Below are 20,364 nucleotides of genomic sequence, written 5' to 3' on the forward strand. Positions count from 1 at the left end.
TAGATACTTGACAGTTGGCAAACACAACTGAGCCTTCTTTCTAGACACCTTGTATCCTGCCTTCCAGAGAATGTGTAGTAGATCGTGCGTTGCTTGCTGACAGATTTCTTTTGTAACTGCTGCTATCAACAAGTCATCTACATATTGTAACAATACACACTCTCCTGGGATGGACTCGAAATCCAATAGATCTTGACTTAGGGCTGAACCAAATAGGGTAGGTGAATTTTTAAACCCTTGGGGCAGTCTTGTCCAAGTCATTTGGCGTTTTGAGCCCGTTACAGCGTTCTCCCACTGGAAAGCGAAAATACATTGACTTTCTGCGGCAATTCGGAGGCAAAAGAAGGCATCTTTGAGGTCTAAAACTGTGAAGTAAGTAGCCCCGCCCGGAATTAAAGCAAGCAGGTTATATGGATTGGGTACAACTGGATGTATGCTAACAACCGCATCATTGACTGCTCTTAAGTCCTGCACAGGTCGATACTCATCTGTGCCGGGCTTTTGAACAGGCAGCAATGGGGTGTTCCAGGGGGAAGTACAGAATTTTAGGATACCATACCGTATGAACTTATCCAGATAGGATTGGATGTTCTTCTTAGCCTTCTGCGGAATGTGATATTGTCTTAGGCTCACTGGATAAACCCCATGTTTCAGTTCAATTTTTATTGGTGGAATATTGCGGGCCAGTCCTGGTGGGTTGTTCTCTGCCCAAACTCCTGGTATGTTAAACAATGTCTCATCACTCCTAGGGTTTTGGCTAGTCAACACTGTATAAAGTCGCCACTCTTCTTCCTTTGGTACGGATAAAGTCATAATACCTGAAGGTCCATTAAACTTTAAAGATGTTGTTCCATCTGGTAGGAACGTAATCTGCGCTTGTAATTTGGATAGCATATCACGTCCCAGCAATTGGACTGGACATTCAGGCATATAAAGGAATTGGTGTTTTACTACGTGGCCTCCCAATGTACAGAGTCGACTTTTAAGAACCGGTCTTTCAGCACTCCTTCCAGTTGCTCCTATCACAGTAATAGTCCTTCCAGATGGAGGAGCAACTAGATTAGTCACCACTGAATGTTCAGCACCAGTGTCGATCATGAACGCACTCCTTTTCCCCCCTATTGATACATCGACCATAGGCTCCGCTCGACCAAGGGGGATGGAGCCCGGTCGGTATCAATAGTCCTCCATGACCGTGTCAGCCAATCCTACAAAGTCCCTACCTTCTCTATCGCGAGACCTTTGCGCTGCTGGAATATACCTGTCTTCCCTAACACTTCCTCTGTTCCCATTACTCCCTCTATAACCATTACTCCCTCCGGGACCTCCTCTACCTCTCGCTCTGCCTCTAAAGTTTCCGTAGCCTGCCCTGGGTTGGTCTCTCTCGTACTGCTCTCTTTGCGGACATTCGTTCCTCCAATGCCCTTCTTCCTTGCAATACGCACACTGATCCCTACTCAAAGGCTCCCTACTCCATCTATTATTGCCTCTATCTGGGCCCCGTTTATCTACGCCTGCGATCGCTACCGCTAGCATATCAGCCTTTTTACGCATCTTGCGCTCCTCCTCTTTCTTGCTTTCTGTTTCCCTATTCATATAGACCTTATTAGCTACCTCCATTAGTTGGGAGATTGACATACCTGCAAACCCTTCTAACTTTTGTAGCTTGCGCTTAATATCTCCGTAAGCTTGGCTGACAAAGGCGGAGTTAACCATTCGGGAATTGTCTGCGTCTTCCGGATTAAAGGGGGTGTACAAGCGGTACGCCTCCAATAATCGGTCATAAAAGACACTGGGCGCTTCATCGCTTTTCTGGATCACCTCAACTGTCTTCGACATGTTAATGGCTTTCTTTCCTCCGGCTTTCATGCCAGCAATTATAGCGTCTCTATAGGCTCTGAGTTGAACCATATCAGCACCATTTACGTTCCAATCGGGATCAGTGTTGGGATAATGTGTTGCGGCCCATGCTGCTGGATTAGCTTGATTCAAAGCACGGGCTCTATCTTCTAATGCTTTAATGGCTGCTTGATTTATTCTTGTCCTTTCCTCATTGTTAAATAAAGTCATTAATAACTGCTGGCAATCAGCCCATGTCGGATTATGTGTCTGTACTATTGAGGTGAACAGATCAGTCATGGCTTGTGGTTTCTCAGTATACGAGGAATTATGGGTCTTCCAGTTTAAAAGGTCGGTAGTGGTGAAAGGGACATATACGAAGACAGGGCCAGCGTGTGCCATTTGACCTGCGGCATCGATATAAGCTGACCCGGGATTTAAGCGAAGAGGCATCTGATAGTGCTTTAATTGTTGGGCACCAGTCAACTGTCGGGTTTGGATGGGGCTACGTAGGGAAGCGTCAGTCATGGGTTCCGGTCGGGGAGATATAGGGTATGGGGATGTGGGAGGTTGGTTTTGGGAAAAGGTAGTGAATAGAACACTTCGGGCCGAGCTAGATGAAGCTTGACCGGAAGTCTGAAGTGGCGCCAAATCAGGATATTCGTTTCTAATGGGGGTGGGTTCTGGTTCCGGAAGGGGAGATTTAGTACGAGGGGGGGTGGATCCTGTACTGGAGGAGGAAGCGGAAGTGGATGAGGGTAATGAGGGAAGGGTTACAGGACTTCCTGTATTTGCGTCACTTCCTCTTACCGGAAAGTAAGGGGGCGGCAAAGGGATCTCGGACTCAGGGGGCGTGTCCAAAATGGGCCTAACACCAGCCCTAGTGGACGAACAAGTCCTAGCTACCATGAGGCGACACTGTTCCTCGTGGCATGTCCGGAGCCATTTTGGCGAGTCATTTACGGCCTGTCTCCAACAATCAATATAAGGAAACTGGCCGTAAAGTTCAGGCCTACCTGATACAGCCACGTGTAAGCGCTGTACCAGAGTTGGATCCAAACTGCCACGTGGCGGCCATGCCGCAACCAAAGTAGGCCACTCCCTAGTGCACAAAGTGACCAAACGTACAGGAGACATCTTTACCCCAAAATCACAAACTTTGAATCCCTTTTTAAAATTCTTAACCATACATCCTAAGGGATCCGGAATCGTTGACTGCGACGCACCCATATTTAACAGTGGAACGTCGTCGACAACGATTACTATACACGCGTACTATTCAACAGTCACACCCGTTTCCTCTGGCAACAGCACCACGTGGTACGGTTACCAAGTGAAACGTACACAATAACAATAAACACTCAGGGAATTCCCATACACACACAGCTGCTACACCAGTCACTATATAATCAATATTATGCCCTTTGGCGTAACTACACAGTCACCCACGCTATAATTCTCTATATACGAATTACCCGTCTATAACACACCCCAGTAACATCGTCTTTTACAAATAGCGGTTACAGTACGGTTAGCATAGGTCAAAGCACAAGTTAAGGTCACAATACAATTATTAGTGGTTATGGTGTTAAACATGCAATGGACGACAATGATTAGTACTTATTATACAGTGTCAGTAAATATACAGGGTTATGGTACCGTGCACTATAATACAGCAACACACTATTAACACTCTCGCTAGACGGCTGAGCTCGCGCTATCTAACAAGATATACACTTTACTAAACAATCGTTAACACATTTACAATTCCCAACTAAACTATTGGCCAGTACCTTGAATGGACTACCTAAAACTATATACACCCGTTTTGGTTAGCCACACTGCCCAATCACCACATATACATAGCGAGCTAGAGAACCGAATTTACACAGGCGCCTCTTAGTCGCACTATACAACGAGCTAGAGATCCGAATTTACACAGGCGCCTCTTAGTCGTACTATCAAAAGTCTAGTGGGTTCCAAATTTACACGCCTTCCCACTTAGCCCAGATAGGATGAGAACTAGCGAACCGAATTTACACAGGCGCCGCTTAGTCTCCCGGTCCCTCCGACCTAGCGAACGTAATATACACCCTAGAACGCTAGTCTAGACAAGACACCGGTGTCCGGCTAGGGCTATCTTACACCAGGACCCCGCCTGACTAACCAAATCAAACGGTCTGACTAAAGAGCGTTCGATCGAGCGGTGCGCCTTCGCTCCTTCCCTCCGACAGAGGGGGCAGATACAGATTCAAAAACCCCTTTGGGCCTACCGCACAATCGGTATACCCCTAGCGGGTCCTGCCGTCTAAAACAGCAGTTATCTTACCTCCTCGTTCCTGAACCTGAGTTCACACTCATCGACGGGGACACCCCAGCACTTCTCACGTAGAGGCCGATGATCTCCTGGACAACAGACCAGTGGCGCCGAGACGAAGGGAGGTCCACGCAGAAGTTCAGGGGTGCAGCCGTAGAGAACGTGGGCAAAGATAGACCGTCTCACGCCTCTGCCTCTCAGCTACCGTTGAACGATGAGCTTCCCGGCCAATGCACCAAATGATACCGGAGAAACTGACGGAAGCCAAGCACAGAGAGATGGACACAGGTTTCTTCAGGAAGGAAGAGATTCTTTATTGGATCACCGATCGGGACTCAGAGGGACTAGCGTCACCAAAATACAGCAAAGTCTGAGTACTGAATACATAGAGTACATTCCTTATATAGCACTGTAGCTCCTCCCACAATTAACTACACCCACACATACCCTTAACCTATTTAATGAATAGAGTCTAAACTCATCCATCCGGTCTAACCACGTGGCTCATCTGATACAAAGGAGAGGGACGCGTAATTCCAGTTCTTACATTCCTGCACCTGGTCAGTACAGTGATGACAGTATCTTAGCTACGTGTTATTAACTAACTGATACTACAAACACATATACATACATATGCCTTGTGGCAATCTTAGCCTGCTAAACTTGTATTTTACTGGAATTACATCACAGTATCACAGAGCTCCACAAAATACAATTCACAGTAATGTTACATGTATGCGTGTATCACAGAGCTCCACACAATACAATTCACAGTAATGTTACATGTATGCGTGTATCACAGAGCTCCACACAATACAATTCACAGTAATGTTACATGTATGCGTGTATCACAGAGCTCCACACAATACAATTCACAGTAATGTTACATGTATGAGTGTATCACAGAGCTCCACACAATACAATTCACAGTAATGTTACATGTATGCGTGTATCACAGAGCTCCACACAATACAATTCACAGTAATGTTACATGTATGCGTGTATCACAGAGCTCCACACAATACAATTCACAGTAATGTTACATGTATGAGTGTATCACAGAGCTCCACACAATACAATTCACAGTAATGTAAAATGTATTTAAGAATAGCACAGAGCTCTATAGCAAAAACAGTAACAGTATTGAGACATGTGTGTGCTTCAGCTAGATGTACGTCTGTGCAAGAGGTCTTTGAAGGATCCTACAAGGCCGCGGTGTCCTCTAAAGACCAACTCTCGTGGTGAATGATCAGAAGCCTGGCTCCCACAGCTCTTGTTAACAAAATCTGAGACTAAATGCTATCTTTTTGTCAGCTTTGCGGGGTACCATACCCGGGTCTCTACTTTCTCTCTCATTAACCCTGGATTTCAATGAACTTCCAATATAATCAATATGCATTTTTGATATTGTATCTTCATAAAAAAAACATCAAAAGTCATATCACTATGACAATACTCTCTTTAATTTGTCAAGGAAAAACAATTACATTTCTTTACAATGGGATTCAAAACAGATTGCAAGCTCTTCAGTGAAAAATGATTAGAGACTACAGTATTTATTTTCTGTCACATTAGATTAGATTTGAGCAGACCATGACAATAATTTGATATTTTTTTTCAGAATCATTGAATGCGCAGTACTGATTACAAAATCCTAGACCAAGCACAGACAGTTTCCAACTATGGCGTAACAATAATATTTGTTAATATAAAAAGTCCTGATGAATGAATTTGTTTTTTTTTGTTTGAAGAAATATTGTCAGACTGCCCATTGCACCGAATCTGCCATTATAACCCATGTTAGGGGCCGGCACTGAAACTGTCAGGTCTGTTTACAGTATTTAAACTGTAGAAGCTAAAATAAGTAGAAACAAGATATAACTCTAAAATATGGATTTTAATAAAAACTGAGCCATAGATTTAGAGAGTACAACTTGTCTTTTACAGCCTGGTGTTACCGGACTTCACCTGACTATCTGCCGGTATCGCTTTGCCCAAATGTTGTCCAACAGTGATCCCGGATTTTTGGCCAGAATTTGCCTCCACAACCTCTTTTTTAAGTACGAACCCATTACCCAGATCAAAGTCCTGGATTGGGATAAATTTAATGGGTTTTTCATCCCAGATCGTTCCCAGCCTCTTCTTCCAGCCTTCAAGCATGGCGACGCGGGCTTCGTGTGGGATGTGTGAAACGGCGTATGAGATCTGTGGTTCCAGTACTTGGAATCCGCAGAAATTCAGAATTCCGTTCTGCAGAGAGTTGGGATATAAATAATAAAGCGTTATTAGATATTGTGTATCCCAGTGTACAGCTGTAAATTATATTGGTACTCTATCAATGATAAAAATACTGATCTGCCTGAGAGAAAAACAAATATTTATGTAAATGAAACATGTTCTATCCTTCATATTAGGAGGGGAGAGGCTATGTTATTATTGTATTAGCAATAGGAAGAAGTAGGGAATCAGCAGTTTGGGTTGAATGTAACCCCCCTGAAGGGAATATCCACAGCTCAGTACATTGCCACAGAAAGACAGGATACCGGTGAGCCCTAGTATTTGCATAACACCCAAGTGTCACTATTTAGGAGGGACAGTCCCACTTTGGGACCAAATCCCTCTGTCTCTCTTTTCTATATTAATGCCCCTCTTTTCTAGGAGCTCCATATTTTTGGTGTGTCTGAGTGTATAACAGAGCTCCACAGCAATAATACTCCCAGTAATGTGTCTGAGTGTATAACAGAGCTCCACAGCAATAATACTCCCAGTAATGTGACTGAGTGTATAACAGAGCCCCACAGCAATAATACTCCCAGTAATGTGTCTGAGTGTATAACAGAGCCCCACAGCAATAATTCTCCCAGTAATGTGTCTGAGTGTATAACAGAGCTCCACAGCAATAATACTCCCAGTAATGTGTCTGAGTGTATAACATAGCTCCACAGCAATAATACTCCCAGTAATGTGTCTGAGTGTATAACAGAGCCCCACAGCAATAATACTCCCAGTAATGTGTCTGAGTGTATAATAGAGCTCCACAGCAATAATACTCCCAGTAATGTGTCTGAGTGTATAACAGAGCTCCACAGCAATAATACTCCCAGTAATGTGTCTGAGTGTATAACAGAGCCCCACAGCACTAATACTCCCAGTAATGTGTCTGTGTATAACAGAGCTCCACAGCAATAATACTCCCAGTAATGTGTCTGAGTGTATAACAGAGCCCCGCAGCAATAATACTCCCAGTAATGTGTCTGAGGGTATAACAGAGCTCCACAGCAATAATACTCCCAGTAATGTGTCTGAGTGTATAACAGAGCTCCACAGCAATAATACTCCCAGTAATGTGAGTGTATAACAGAGCTCCACAGCAATAATACTCCCAGTAATGTGTCTGAGTGTATAACAGAGCTCCACAGCAATAATACTCCCAGTAATGTGTCTGAGTGTATAACAGAGCTCCACATCAATAATACTCACAGTAATGTGTCTCAGTGTATAACAGAGCTCCACAGCAATAATACTCCCAGTAATGTGTCTGAGTGTATAACAGAGCTCCACAGCAATAATACTCCCAGTAATGTGTCTGAGTGTATAACAGAGCTCCACAGCAATAATACTCCCAGTAATGTATCTGAGTGTATAACAGAGCTCCACAGCAATAATACTCCCAATAATGTGTCTGAGTGTATAACAGAGTTCCACAGCAATAATACTCCCAGTAATGTGTCTGAGTGTATAACAGAGCTCCACAACAATAATACTCCCAGTAATGTGTCTGAGTGTATAACAGAGCTCCACAGCATTAATACTCCCAGTAATGTGTCTGAGTGTATAACAGAGCTCCACAGCAATAATACTCCCAGTAATGTGTCTGAGTGTATAACAGAGCTCCACAGCAATAATACCCCCAGTAATGTGTCTGAGTGTATAACAGAGCTCCACATCAATAATACTCACAGTAATGTGTCTGAGTGTATTACAGAGCTCCACAGCAATAATACTCCCAGTAATGTGTCTGGGTGTATAACAGAGCTCCACAGTAATAATACCCCCAGTAATGTGTCTGGGTGTATAACAGAGCTCCACAGTAATAATACCCCCAGTAATGTGTCTGAGTGTATAACAGAGCTCCACAGCAATAATACTCCCAGTAAAGTGTCTGGGTGTATAACAGAGCTCCACTGCAATAATACTCCCAGTAATGAGTCTGAGTGTATAACAGAGCTCCACAGCAATAATACCCCCAGTAATGTGTCTGAGTGTATAACAGAGCTCCACATCAATAATACTCACAGTAATGTGTCTGAGTGTATTACAGAGCTCCACAGCAATAATACTCCCAGTAATGTGTCTGGGTGTATAACAGAGCTCCACAGTAATAATACCCCCAGTAATGTGTCTGGGTGTATAACAGAGCTCCACAGTAATAATACCCCCAGTAATGTGTCTGAGTGTATAACAGAGCTCCACAGCAATAATACTCCCAGTAAAGTGTCTGGGTGTATAACAGAGCTCCACTGCAATAATACTCCCAGTAATGAGTCTGAGTGTATAACAGAGCTCCACAGCAATAATACTCCCAGTAATGTGTCTGAGTGTATAACAAAGCTCCACAACAATAATACTCCCAGTAATGTGTCTTTACACTACAATAAATGTGTTTAGAAATCAGTAAATAAGAAACATTGTTCTTCTAAATTACATTTTAGTTCTTTAAATTGTTATCAGTAAGTCAACTGAAATGTCCCGGGGCACACCCCCACTCACACCCCTAAAATGAATATCTCTTTGTCTGTTAGAAATGTTGGGAGGTTTAAAAAAAAAAAAAACTGGAGAAACTGCACCCATGGAATGTTTGCACCACAGTCAGTACAATGAGCTGTAATTATACAATGAGCTGTAATAATACACTGAGCTGTAATAATACAATGAGCTATGATAATAGAATGAGCTGTAATAATACAATAAGCTGTAATAATACAATGAGCTGTAATAATACACTGAGCTGTAATAATACAATGAGCTGTAATAATACAATAAGCTGTAATAATACAATGAGCTGTAATAATGCAATGAGCTGTAATAATATAATGAGCTGTAATAATACAATAAGCTGTAATAATACAATGAGCTGTAATAATACAATGAGCTGTAATAATATAATGAGCTGTAATAATACAATAAGCTGTAATAATGCAATGAGCTGTAATATTACAATAAGCTGTAATAATACAATGAGCTGTAATATTACAATGAGCTGTAATAATGCAATCAGCTGTAATAATACAACAAGCTGAAGTGGTTATGGTGCTTGCAGTGTCTCCTTCTTGTAAACAGCCAACAAGTAGCCCACAAGATGTTTTAAAACTACAACCCCCATAATCCTTTGACATTTTGTCTATGATCTGCTGTTTGGCATCATCTAATACCATGATCTGCGGCTATAGTGGGCACATACCTGCATTGGCCATATATTCACATTGATGTCACCGTTCAACCCATTGTTTAAGAAACTTGTGTCTGACGCTCCGGTGGTGAATGACAACAGGGCTTTCTTATTCTGCGAAAATAAAGGTAACGTATGTCAGAGTAAATTAGAAAACATACACAATAAAATCACGGCATGCTAGCACAGTCTACGACAATCTACCGGTAAAAAAGTAAAAAAAAATAACAATGCATCATTAGGCAGCAAGTTTGAACAAAATGATTTAACATTAATAATAAATAGAAATGAAAGTATCTCAATACTGTCCCAGAAATTCAGTAGAGTCCAACGTAAAGGGAAATTAGAGAATGAAAACAGGGCAATTACATGAGATTTATTATGAATCTGTCAGAGTGGCCGTTTACGGAGACAGGTAAGAGGCTTTCTCAATCTTCCTTTATGTTTAATGTATAATAATCCTCCAAATATCAAATGCACCTCTTCTAAGCATTTGTCTAATTATGTGAATGTAATCCATGGCCAAAATTAAACAAAGGATGAAGAATCCAAGGCAGGAACAAAAAATGGAAGAATGAAGGGTATGAAAATAAATGGGATTTCCCATGTGAGGATATAACAGCTCACAATTCTGAATTCCTAATTGTTTTTATAAGTTTCGTGATGTCATCAGTCTGAGCCAGGGTTCAGCCAATCCGGATGTTCCTATTGATTCTATTTAACCCCTTAAGGACCAAACTTCTGGAATAAAAGGGAATCATGACATGTCACGTGTCCTTAAGGGGTTAAAGCATTGTATAAATGCCACAGCTCTCTATTAAAAGAGACCGTATGTCAATTCTCAAACAAATAAATCAATAACGAGATCACTCATTGAGCGCGGTTTCCGTGTCATTGTATGACTGTATCCCGTTTTTATAGATCATAAACTTATTAAAAGGTTTATTCACAAAAGTCCACGTTTAAAAGTGAAATGCAAAATGTAGGCCGAAATAACAGAAAAGAAACAGCTCGGCTATTTTTGCCTTAATTTTGAAATTTAGATTTTAGCTCACTACTACTTGGAGTTTGGTGAATAAGCCCCCTCTGTGTACATTTATATCTACCGCTCATTTCTGCAGTTTAACAACTTACTCGAAACGGTCCATTGGAATATAGTGTCGTTAGGGTGTATGCAAAACCAACGCTGAAAACCCGCTCAGTCCATCCTTTAATCAGGGCGGGCAGCCCGAACCAGTAGAGAGGAAACTGCGATAAAGACACAAAAATAGATTGGATGATGCACACTGCATAGAGCACACACACAACATGAACTATTACAAATCTCTGCGTACACTGAGGGCATACCAATCAACACACAATATTAACACTTCAGGGATTTTGGAGAATCATTGAGGGACATTTATCTCCATTTCCAAGCCATACTTAAATGAACATTATAGTGTCAGGAACCCAAACATGTATTCCTGACCCTACAGTGGTAAAACCACCATCTAGCCCCCCCTGGTCCCTCCTGGCCCCCCTAAATACAATAAAATCTTGCCTTTATTCCAGTTTGCTAGTGCTGTCTCTGCCTATGACCTGCCTTCTTGGCTGACATAATCAGAAGTGATGATCTCAGCCAATGACAATTCTTTCCCATAGGATTGTGATTTGGCTGAGGTTGTCAAGGAGGTGGGGCAGGGGCCAGAGCCAAACACCATCCTGGCCAATCAGCATCTCCTCATAGAAATGCATTGAATTATTATTATTTATTTTATTATTTATATAGCGCCATCATCCGTAGCGCTGTACATTGGGAATCAATGCATCTTTATGAGGAAAGCTCAGGGTCTGCATGCAGAGGGTGGAGACACTGATTGTCAGTCACACTGCGCAGCACTGCCCCAAGAAGCACCTCTAGCAGCCATCTAAGGAGTGGCCAGTGGGGGTGTCCCTAGGCTGTAATGTAAACACTGCACGTTCTCTGCAAACAGTGTTTACTGCAAAATGCCTGAAGGGAATGATTATACTCACCAGAACAAATACACCAAGCTCACCTTTATTGCAACCATGTATCTTGAAGCTATGTTACTTGTATCACACTCTGATTGTTTTTGACTATATGATACCGAATGTACAGTTGATGTTCGTGATTTACTTTTAAATGCACAATAAAAACAAAAAAAAAACTCAACAAATACAATAAACTGTAGTTGTTCCGGTGACTATATATACTTTTTGTCTTAATGAGATGTGGACGGGGAGAGTCTCTTTCTCTCTCTCTATCTCTCCATAAATACCTGAAAGATCAACAAATCAGCAGCTTCAAGCTTTTTCTGCTCTTCAACAATATCTGGTGCGAGACGTCCCTCTTTGTAAGCCACCGCGGTTTCCATGCCGTACTTAAATGCATCTGGATCTTGGGGATCGCCTGTAGAAACATTACATAGACTCTTATATTATGATAATATTAGAAGATTAGCCCTGGCTGCTGTAGTGTTGGTATCTTTACTTTTCAATGGGTGGAAGTTAGGGTACCAAACCCAGAGATCAGACTGCATCATCTATAAAAAAGACCCTGAGGGGTTGAAACGTTGCTGTGTAGTTCCTGGTTCTAATAAAATTGCCTATATTTTGGAATTCGTTGGAGTGCCTGGACTATTTTCTACAATTAATAATTTTACATTTGGTCCATTTTGGTACTGGGACTTGTCCATTGGAGCACCCTGGATTCCTGGATGAAGGGTTGAGTGCACTTCCATTATTTCTTTATATCTATTTAAAATAAGATCCCGTCTGGATCCCCTGTGCCCTCTTAATTCATTACCAATAATGTCATCTCGTGATAAGACTGGATTAAACTTCATGGCGTAAAGATCGGACACGGTGACCTGCCAGCCCTTCTTCTTCAGAGCTTCCACAGCTGCATCCTTCATGGCATAATTAAATGAGGTCTTCTCCTGGTGGGCCAAGACGATCAACGCTCTCTTACCTGGAGGATAAAAAGACCAGTATATACAACTGTGAGAGAGAAAATTCTACAATTTATTATTGTGCATGACCTGCGTATCCAAATATAAAGTCTACTGCTGACACCAGAACTGCCCCACGCACATTACACAAGTCAGCACGCACACCAACGCATTACACACAGCTTGCACACACATTACACAAACCAGCCTGCACGCACACACATTACACAATTCAGCACGCACACAAACACATTACAGAAAGATCACACACACACACATTACACATAGCTTGCACACATATTACACAAAGCACACACACATTACACACAGCCTACACTTTTTACACATCCCCACACCCTATAAAGGGAACAGAGGAAGTGTTTATTAAGGGCAGAAGGTGAGACACTTGGGGTGTATTCACTAAACTCCTCATTTTCACCAGTTAAGGCCTCAACTTAATGTTTTTGGATAAACTTTTTTATAACATTTGTAATATTTTGATAGTTCTTCATATGTTGATATTTTTTTTTTATTCTTTATTTTTGTTGTGCTTTGTAAGGTGCACAACTTGCCATAAGACATGTCATCAACAGTGTAACATTGGTCATTGCATTGTAACAGAACATATCAGTTATACAGCACGTTTTATAATGTGTATGATAATCTCACTTGTACAATACAGAAAGGGTAGACAGCCGTATTCAAAGGGGAGGGGGGGGGGGGGAGATTGCTTGGGGTACCTATGATCTACTGCCGTGGTCATAACTGTATTCACGTCCTCAGTCTGCCGTCATTGGTAATGAATTGTACTAATTTTAAAATCAAAATCAGAACTAATATGAAAAGTGGTTGCTGTCGGCCTGGGTCACGCAGCGTCTGCCTGTTGGTGGGAGCTGCTGGTCGTATTAGGCTTGGTGGGTAGGTTAGTGGGGGGGGGGGGGGGTATACAACTCTGCAGAACTCGTGTAGCTACTACTAACGGAGCCAATTTAGATTAAGATCTTAAAAGCATAGATTAAAAAAAAAAAATGTAACAACCATAAACCATAAAACCAACAAACAATATTCAGTGTCCATGCTAACACCTGGAGAGAAGGTGAGCTCGCAAGGAGCTTGTGTGGTGAGATGGACGAGCTGTTGCATTAGTCCTCTTCATGGTGGCTGCCTCTCTTGGGACAAACGGAGTAATGTGGTCTACTGACCAGGAGGGTTGTTGCGGCAAGGGAAAATGTATGTTGATATATTTTTACATGTTCTATATGTTTTGATATTTTGAAAAAGTCATTTGAAATGTTTATCCAAAAATATTAAATTGAGGCCTAAACCTGAAAGAAAAGCTGAGGCGAAAGGTTGTAACTATAGCTGCACGGGAGCATTTTTCAAAATATTTTTTTTTTTAATGTCTATTTTTCCATTTATTGAATAACACCATTCTATGTCCAGGACTCTTAGCGGAGCCCCAAACTGGAATTACTTTGTACCCGGACAAGTAGATCGCCATGACAGACGAGTATATTGACCAGTAGATGTCTTTTTTTCATTTCCACACCTGATGTTTACTAAAGCCTACTCTATCCCATCCCACTGCGTATAGGACACAGCATAGACTAGTAAATGAATATGGCAGAGCGGTCTCAATACTATACTCTCTACCGAGGTCAAAGTTCCGGGTAATATTTGTGCTTTGTGTAGTGTGCAGTCCATTCACCAATAACCCACATGTTATTAGAAGAACGCAGACCATACAATAAGCACAGTCTGACGTCAAAGTCATTTTTCATTCATTGCACTAGATTTGTACAAATTATCGTGGGAAGCTGTAAACATTTAAAATGCAGTTCGCAGTGTGAATTGGAACATGAACCAAAAGACACATTCTAAAAAATCTACAGAAAGGTTTTTCTAAAAAATGAATATATAAAAAGAAATCAATCAGAAATCAATATTTTTCTGGATATTATAAATAGCCATTTCTCCACGTCTCAGGTTAAATGATAAATCCCATTGTGAAGGTATGCGATGTCTATCAATGTCATTACTAACAACCCATCACAGCCAGCTTCCCACTTCATAACCCGTCTGCCGTGCTTGTACTCCAGAGACCCCTCAACATGAATTCCTTTACATTGCTATTCAATAAGGAATTCACTATGACGAAACTGATTGATTACTATCCTGCTTGTATGAGGGGCGTGTAAAACCAAATACAGAATAAAATCACAGTAGAGCAACTCACACAGTGATATTTAAAGTAAAAAAAAATACAAACTTCATATTTTCAAAGTTTATTAGACACACTGTTTTCTTTATAACAAATTATCAATGTCTTCCTTTCTATTTAATATAGAAATTTATTTTGATGGTAATTATAATATTACTTATTTATATAATTTTGTGACTGTAATCAATGGTAAACCATCAGGAAAACAATAAAATGTGTTGGAAAGAGATAATACTGAAAATGGGGTCAGAAATACACAGAATAATGGTGCCGACTCAACACTTTTTATAGCTCCATAATATTTACAGTGTTTGTACAACTATGACCCACATCATTTTTTATTGGACTACAATCCTCAACAGCCAGCAGAGAATGCTTGGAGTTGTGCTCCAGAATCGGTTTGACAACAAGTGATCACCCATGGGCACCATGCAACAAAAACTGTTACCATGGAAACTCTCCAAACAATCTATCATAGACGGATATTTCGTGTGAGGTGTTGAGTTTAGCACTGAAACCATTACAGGGACACTCCACTGCCCAAATACAAACAATAAATGAATAAGAATTATTATTTAGCAGATATATTTTCATTAAAAACTTCAACGCATTTTATTATGCATTTTTTTTCCATCGGGGATATATCTAAATATATCTTGTAAAATCTGCAGGTCTCTTGTCTGCAGCCTTTGCAAGCCCTCCCCTTCTAACCCCGCCCAGACTTTCTGTGGCTGTCCAATCACAGGCTTCCCAATGCAGCTCAATGAGAAGTCATTGCAAGGCAGGTGCTCTGGGCAATTGCTGCCTCTTGGGTTTATCTCAACTGAGATAAATAAAACCAGGAAGTAACAGGACCGGGTGTCTGATTGACAGCCAGGGGGGGGGGGGGGGGGGGTGTCACAAGGTTAAATTATAAAAGTGCCAATTTCTATTGAAATCTACATACACACTCTTTACACATAATGTAATTTAGTAAGCTTAAAGTCTTTAGGCTGTAGTAGTGTCCCTTTAACCCCTTAAGGACACATTACATGTGTGACATGTCATGATTCCCTTTTATTCCATAAGTTTGGTCCTTAAGGGGTTAAAACAATTTACAAAACCTAGTCCAGTCTGAGTTTAAATGAAAACTATAAAAATTTAATAAATGTGCAGGATGTGACGATAGGACCATACAATCTCTGCCTTACCGGACATGGCTTAGTCTGTAATGATCTTTTGCTTCAAGTCGCAGTAAGTTGTCACAATGAGTTCATGAAGTACAAACTGAGGAAAACACTCCCTATTTATAGCAAAGGTCCCTGGCCAGCCCACAGTGAGAAATAATGTATTTTGTCACCATGACATATGGAATAACTAAAGTGCATTCAGTTCAAGAAAAACAGGGCAGGTGCGATAGTATACAAAGTATATCAGTAACTGGTCTTTGTTTAAAGTCAATATTATATGTTAAATAACTCGCTTGCCTAACAAAAACATTCATTCAATTACGAGATTTTTTTCAGTTTGTTTTTACCGGGAACTGATTCCTGAAAAGCAAGATTCAATCAAAATTCGTAATCTGACAGACACTTTCTAGTCCATATGTCCCTTAACCTTACAGTGGTAATTATTGCAATATTTACCTCTGAGGGTTAAAGGACACTATAGTGCCAGGAAAATATACTCGTTTTCCTGGCACTATAGTGCCCCCCTCCAGCCGGGCTCTAGGGGGTTGGAAGGGGTTAAACGTACCTCTTTTTCCAGCGCCGGGCGGGGGACTCTCCTCGGCCTCTCCTCCTCCTCGGCTGAATGCACATGCGCGGCACGAGCCGCGCGCGCATTCAGCCAGTCCATAGGAAAGCATTCACAATGCTTTCCTATGGACGCTGACGTCTTCTCACTGTGAAAATCACAGTGAGAAGCGCGGAAGCGCCTCTAGCGGCTGTCAATGAGACAGCCACTAGAGACTGGATTAACCCTAAAGTAAACATAGCAGTTTCTCTGAAACTGCTATGTTTATAGAAAAAAAGAGTTAATCCTAGCTGGACCTGGCACCCCGACCACTTCATTAAGCTGAAGTAGTCTGGGTGCCTATAGTGGTCCTTTAACTCCTCCTCTAGTGGCTGCCTACCAGACAGCCACTAGAGTGACTTCCTGGATTGAAAAAGACCTTTAGTCCGTTATCTGACGCTGGATGTCCTCATGCTCTGCATGAGGACCTCCAGTGTCAGATTTTTCCCCCATAGGCAGGGCCGGACTGGGAAAAAAATTTGTCCTGGGCATTTTTTTATCTCAGCGGCCCACTAAGAAGGGGGCGGGGCAGAGAGGGTGTGTTTTGTCATCACTAATGACAAACACGCCCCCTCTCAAAGTGAGCATGTTGGTTCAATGCTCTTCCAGGGCAGACCATGCGCAGAGCTCTGCTAAAGAGCTCTAGCATGAGAAAAAGGCCCTGTATTTGTTCTGCACAGTGCAAGCAAATTTAAAAACATGCTTGCACTGTGTTTAATTGCAATTTGTCTCTCTGGTGTCTCTATAAATGGATACCAGGAGACAAAAGTGCCAGGAAAGAATATTGTGCATGTGTTTGGAGCCTGCTTGTGGGATTGTGTGTGTGTGTAGAGTGAGCTGATTGTTGTGTGGTATTTTGTAATAAGGTCAGTTTTAGTTGTGTTGTGTTTGTGGTGTAATGTAATGCATATGTGGCTAGGGGCTGTAGACGATGTGTGTATAGGGGATGTAGTAAGTGTGTGCATACAGGCCATAGTGTGTGTGTGTGTGCGTGTGTGTGCGTGTGTATAGGTGATGTAGTGTTTGTAGAGATTGTGTGTTTAGGGGTGTAGTATGTGTCTGCTTACAAGGAATCTAGTGTGTGTATAGGGGATCCAAAGTGTGTATGTTAGGAGTGTAGTGTGTGTAGGTGGTGCAGTGTGTGTGTGTATATATATATATATATATATATATAGGAGTCTAGAGTGTGTTTGAAAGACCCAGAATGTGTATAGGAGATCTAGTGAGTATGCGTATATAACGGATTCAGAGTGTATATAGGGATCTAGTGTGTGTATGTGTGTAGATGATCCAGAGTTGGGTAAGGGATCTAGTTTGTGTCTGGAATGTAATGTGTTTAGGGGTGCAGTATTTGTTTGAGGGGTGCAGTGTGTGTGAGGGATGTATATATATATTATAAAAATATGTTTGGAAGTATTGTGTATGTGTGTGGTACAGTGTGTTGGGGGGGTTCTGTGTGTATGTGAAGGGTTCAGTGGAGGTGTGTGAGGGATGTAGTGTGTATGTAAGGGGTGCAGTATGTGTGTGTGATGGATGCTGTGTGTGTGAGGTGTGCTGTGTGTGAGGGGTGCTGTGTTTGAGGGTGCTGTGGGTGATTTGTCTGTGTGGGTGCTGTGTGATTGTGCTGTGGGTGATTTGTGTGTGGGTGCTGTGTGTGATTTGTGTGTGCGAGGGTGCTGTAGGTGCTGTGGGTGATTTGTGTGTGTGGGTGCTGTGTATGATGTGTGTGAGGGTGCTGTGTGTGAGAGTGCTGTGTATGATGTGTGTGAGAGTGCTGAGTGTGATGTGTGTGAGGGGTGCTGTGTGTGATTTGTGGTGCTCTGTGTGAGGGTGCTGTGTGAGAGTGCTGTGCGTGATTTGTGTGTGCTGTGTGTGAGGATGCTGTGGGTGACTTGTGCGGGTGGGCGCTGTTTATGATGTGTGTGAGGGTGCTGTGTGTGAGGGTGCTGTGTGTGAGAGTGCTGAGTGTGATGTGTGTGAGGGTGCTGTGCGTGATTTATGTGTGTGGGTGCTGTGTGTGATTGTGCTGTGGGTGATTTGTGTGTGATATTGTGCTGTGGGTGATTTGTGTGTGTGGGTGCTGTGTGTGAGAGTGCTGTATATGATGTGTGTGAGGGTGCTGAGTGTGATGTGTGTGAGAGTGCTGTGTATAAATGTTAGAAGGGATTGTGTGTTGAGGGTGGGGGGTAAAAACCAAACATATAAAAAACTAAGCAGGCATTATATCCCCCCTCCCTTCTTACCTTTAGCCTGGGAGGACCGGCACGCCGGTACCTGGGTGAGAGGGGGTGTTCTCCTCATCTCCGCTTCACCTCACCCCCCTCCTTGTGTTCTCCTCATCTCTGCTTCTGCTCACCTCCCCCTTCCCTGTGTTTTCCTCATCTCCTCACCCCCTCTCCCTGTGTTCTTCTTACTCCTCCCCCTATGTTCTTCTTACTCCCCTCCTACCCTCCCTGTGTCCTTCCTACTCCCCCTCCCCCTCCCTGTATCCTTCTTACTCCCCTCCCCCTCCCTGTATCCTTCTTACTCCCCTCCCCCCTCCCTGTGTCCTTCTTACTCCCTCCTCCTCCTCCCTGTGTCCTTCTTACTCCCTCCTCCCCCTCCATGTGTCCTTCTTACTCCCTCCTCCTCCTCCCTGTGTCCTTCTTACTTCCCCCTCCCCCTCCATGTGTCTTTCTTACTCCCCTCCCCCTTCCCTGCGTCCTTCTTACTCCCTCCTCCCTCCTCCCCCTCCCTGTGTCCTTCATACTCCCCTCCCCTCCCTGTGTCCTTCATACTCCCCTCCCCCCTCCCTATGTTCTTTTTACTCCCGCTCTCCCCCCTCCCTATGTTCTTTTTACTCCCACCCCCTCCCTATGTTCTTTTTACTCCCCCCCCCCTCCCTATGTTCTTTTTACTCCCACCCCCTCCCTCCCTCCCTCCCTCCCTCCCTCCCTATGTTCTTCTCACCTCCCCTTCTCTGGCTGTAGCATTGCGGAGCTCCTCTTCCTCCTGTCAGTCCAGCCGGGTACCGCGTGGTAACAGGAGATTCAGTTTCCTGTTACCACGCGGTACCCGGCCGGACTGACAGGAAGAAGAGGAGCTCGGCCACGCTACAGCCATGCGGCTGCAGCCTTATGGTAAGTACCGGCTCTGCTTGGGGCCCTGGGCCAGCTCGGGGCCCCAAGCAGTTGCTTGGTTTGCCTGTCCGGTAGCGACGGGCCTGGGGGGAGGACTGGCACTCTAACACCATCCCTGGTGGTTCTAGTGGTGAGTGAACTCTAGCAACGCTCCAGATCTCGCGAGAGGAACCTGGCGGAGCTGCAAGATAGAGCTCCGCCGGGTCCTCTTCTCCCCAGCCGCATGTCTATTCAATTGGACCGGTGAGTGGGATCTTTGATCTCCTCACCAGCCCGTTATTGAAAACAGTGGGGTCGGCGCACGGATAGTGCCGGCCCTGCATAGACTGGCAGGTGATGTCCTGTAACCTCCACTGCCGGCCTTGACCCATGGCCACCGCGGCCCACCGGGCATTTGCCCAGTGTGCCCGACGGCCAGTCCGGGCCTGCCCATAGGAAAGCCTTGAACAACGCTTTCGTATGGGGAAATCCTAATGCGAGCACGGCCATTGCCACGCATGTGCATTAGGTCTCCCAACAGGCTGCCGAGGGAGGAGCGTGGGTTGAGACTGATCCAGTGCCAAGGATTCAGGTAAGTGACTGAAGGGGTTTTAACCTTTCAGCCGCGCGGGATGCAGGATTCTACAAACGGCTTTGTTTTCCTGGCACTATAGAATCCATTTAACCCCTTAAGGACACATGACGTGTGACAT

General features: G+C 43.3%; 1 protein-coding gene across 1 annotated transcript; it reads right to left on the reverse strand.

Moving 5' to 3' along the window:
- Positions 1–6,034: 6,034 nt before the first annotated feature.
- Positions 6,035–16,011, reverse strand: LOC134579269 (NAD(P)H dehydrogenase [quinone] 1-like). Its single transcript, XM_063438490.1, has 6 exons — positions 15,971–16,011; positions 12,415–12,579; positions 11,888–12,018; positions 10,740–10,853; positions 9,618–9,719; positions 6,035–6,406 (listed from the first exon to the last, which is right to left on the reverse strand). The coding sequence occupies exons 1-6, from the start codon at positions 15,975–15,977 to the stop codon at positions 6,098–6,100; spliced, it is 828 nt and encodes a 275-aa protein (XP_063294560.1). The 5' UTR covers positions 15,978–16,011; the 3' UTR covers positions 6,035–6,097.
- Positions 16,012–20,364: the final 4,353 nt, after the last annotated feature.

This window comes from Pelobates fuscus, chromosome 12 (genome assembly GCF_036172605.1).
Source record: "Pelobates fuscus isolate aPelFus1 chromosome 12, aPelFus1.pri, whole genome shotgun sequence".
Classification (NCBI taxonomy): Eukaryota; Metazoa; Chordata; class Amphibia; order Anura; family Pelobatidae; genus Pelobates; species Pelobates fuscus.

Bases quoted from the DNA above. Each gene is read 5' to 3' on its own strand.
- LOC134579269 (XM_063438490.1), bottom strand. The intron at 10,854-11,887 runs GTATTTATGGAG...TCTTTATCGCAG, and splicing joins CTGATTTGTTGATCTTTCAG to TTTCCTCTCTACTGGTTCGG. The intron at 9,720-10,739 runs GTAAGTTGTTAA...TTATTTTCGCAG, and splicing joins ATTCCAATGGACCGTTTCGA to AATAAGAAAGCCCTGTTGTC.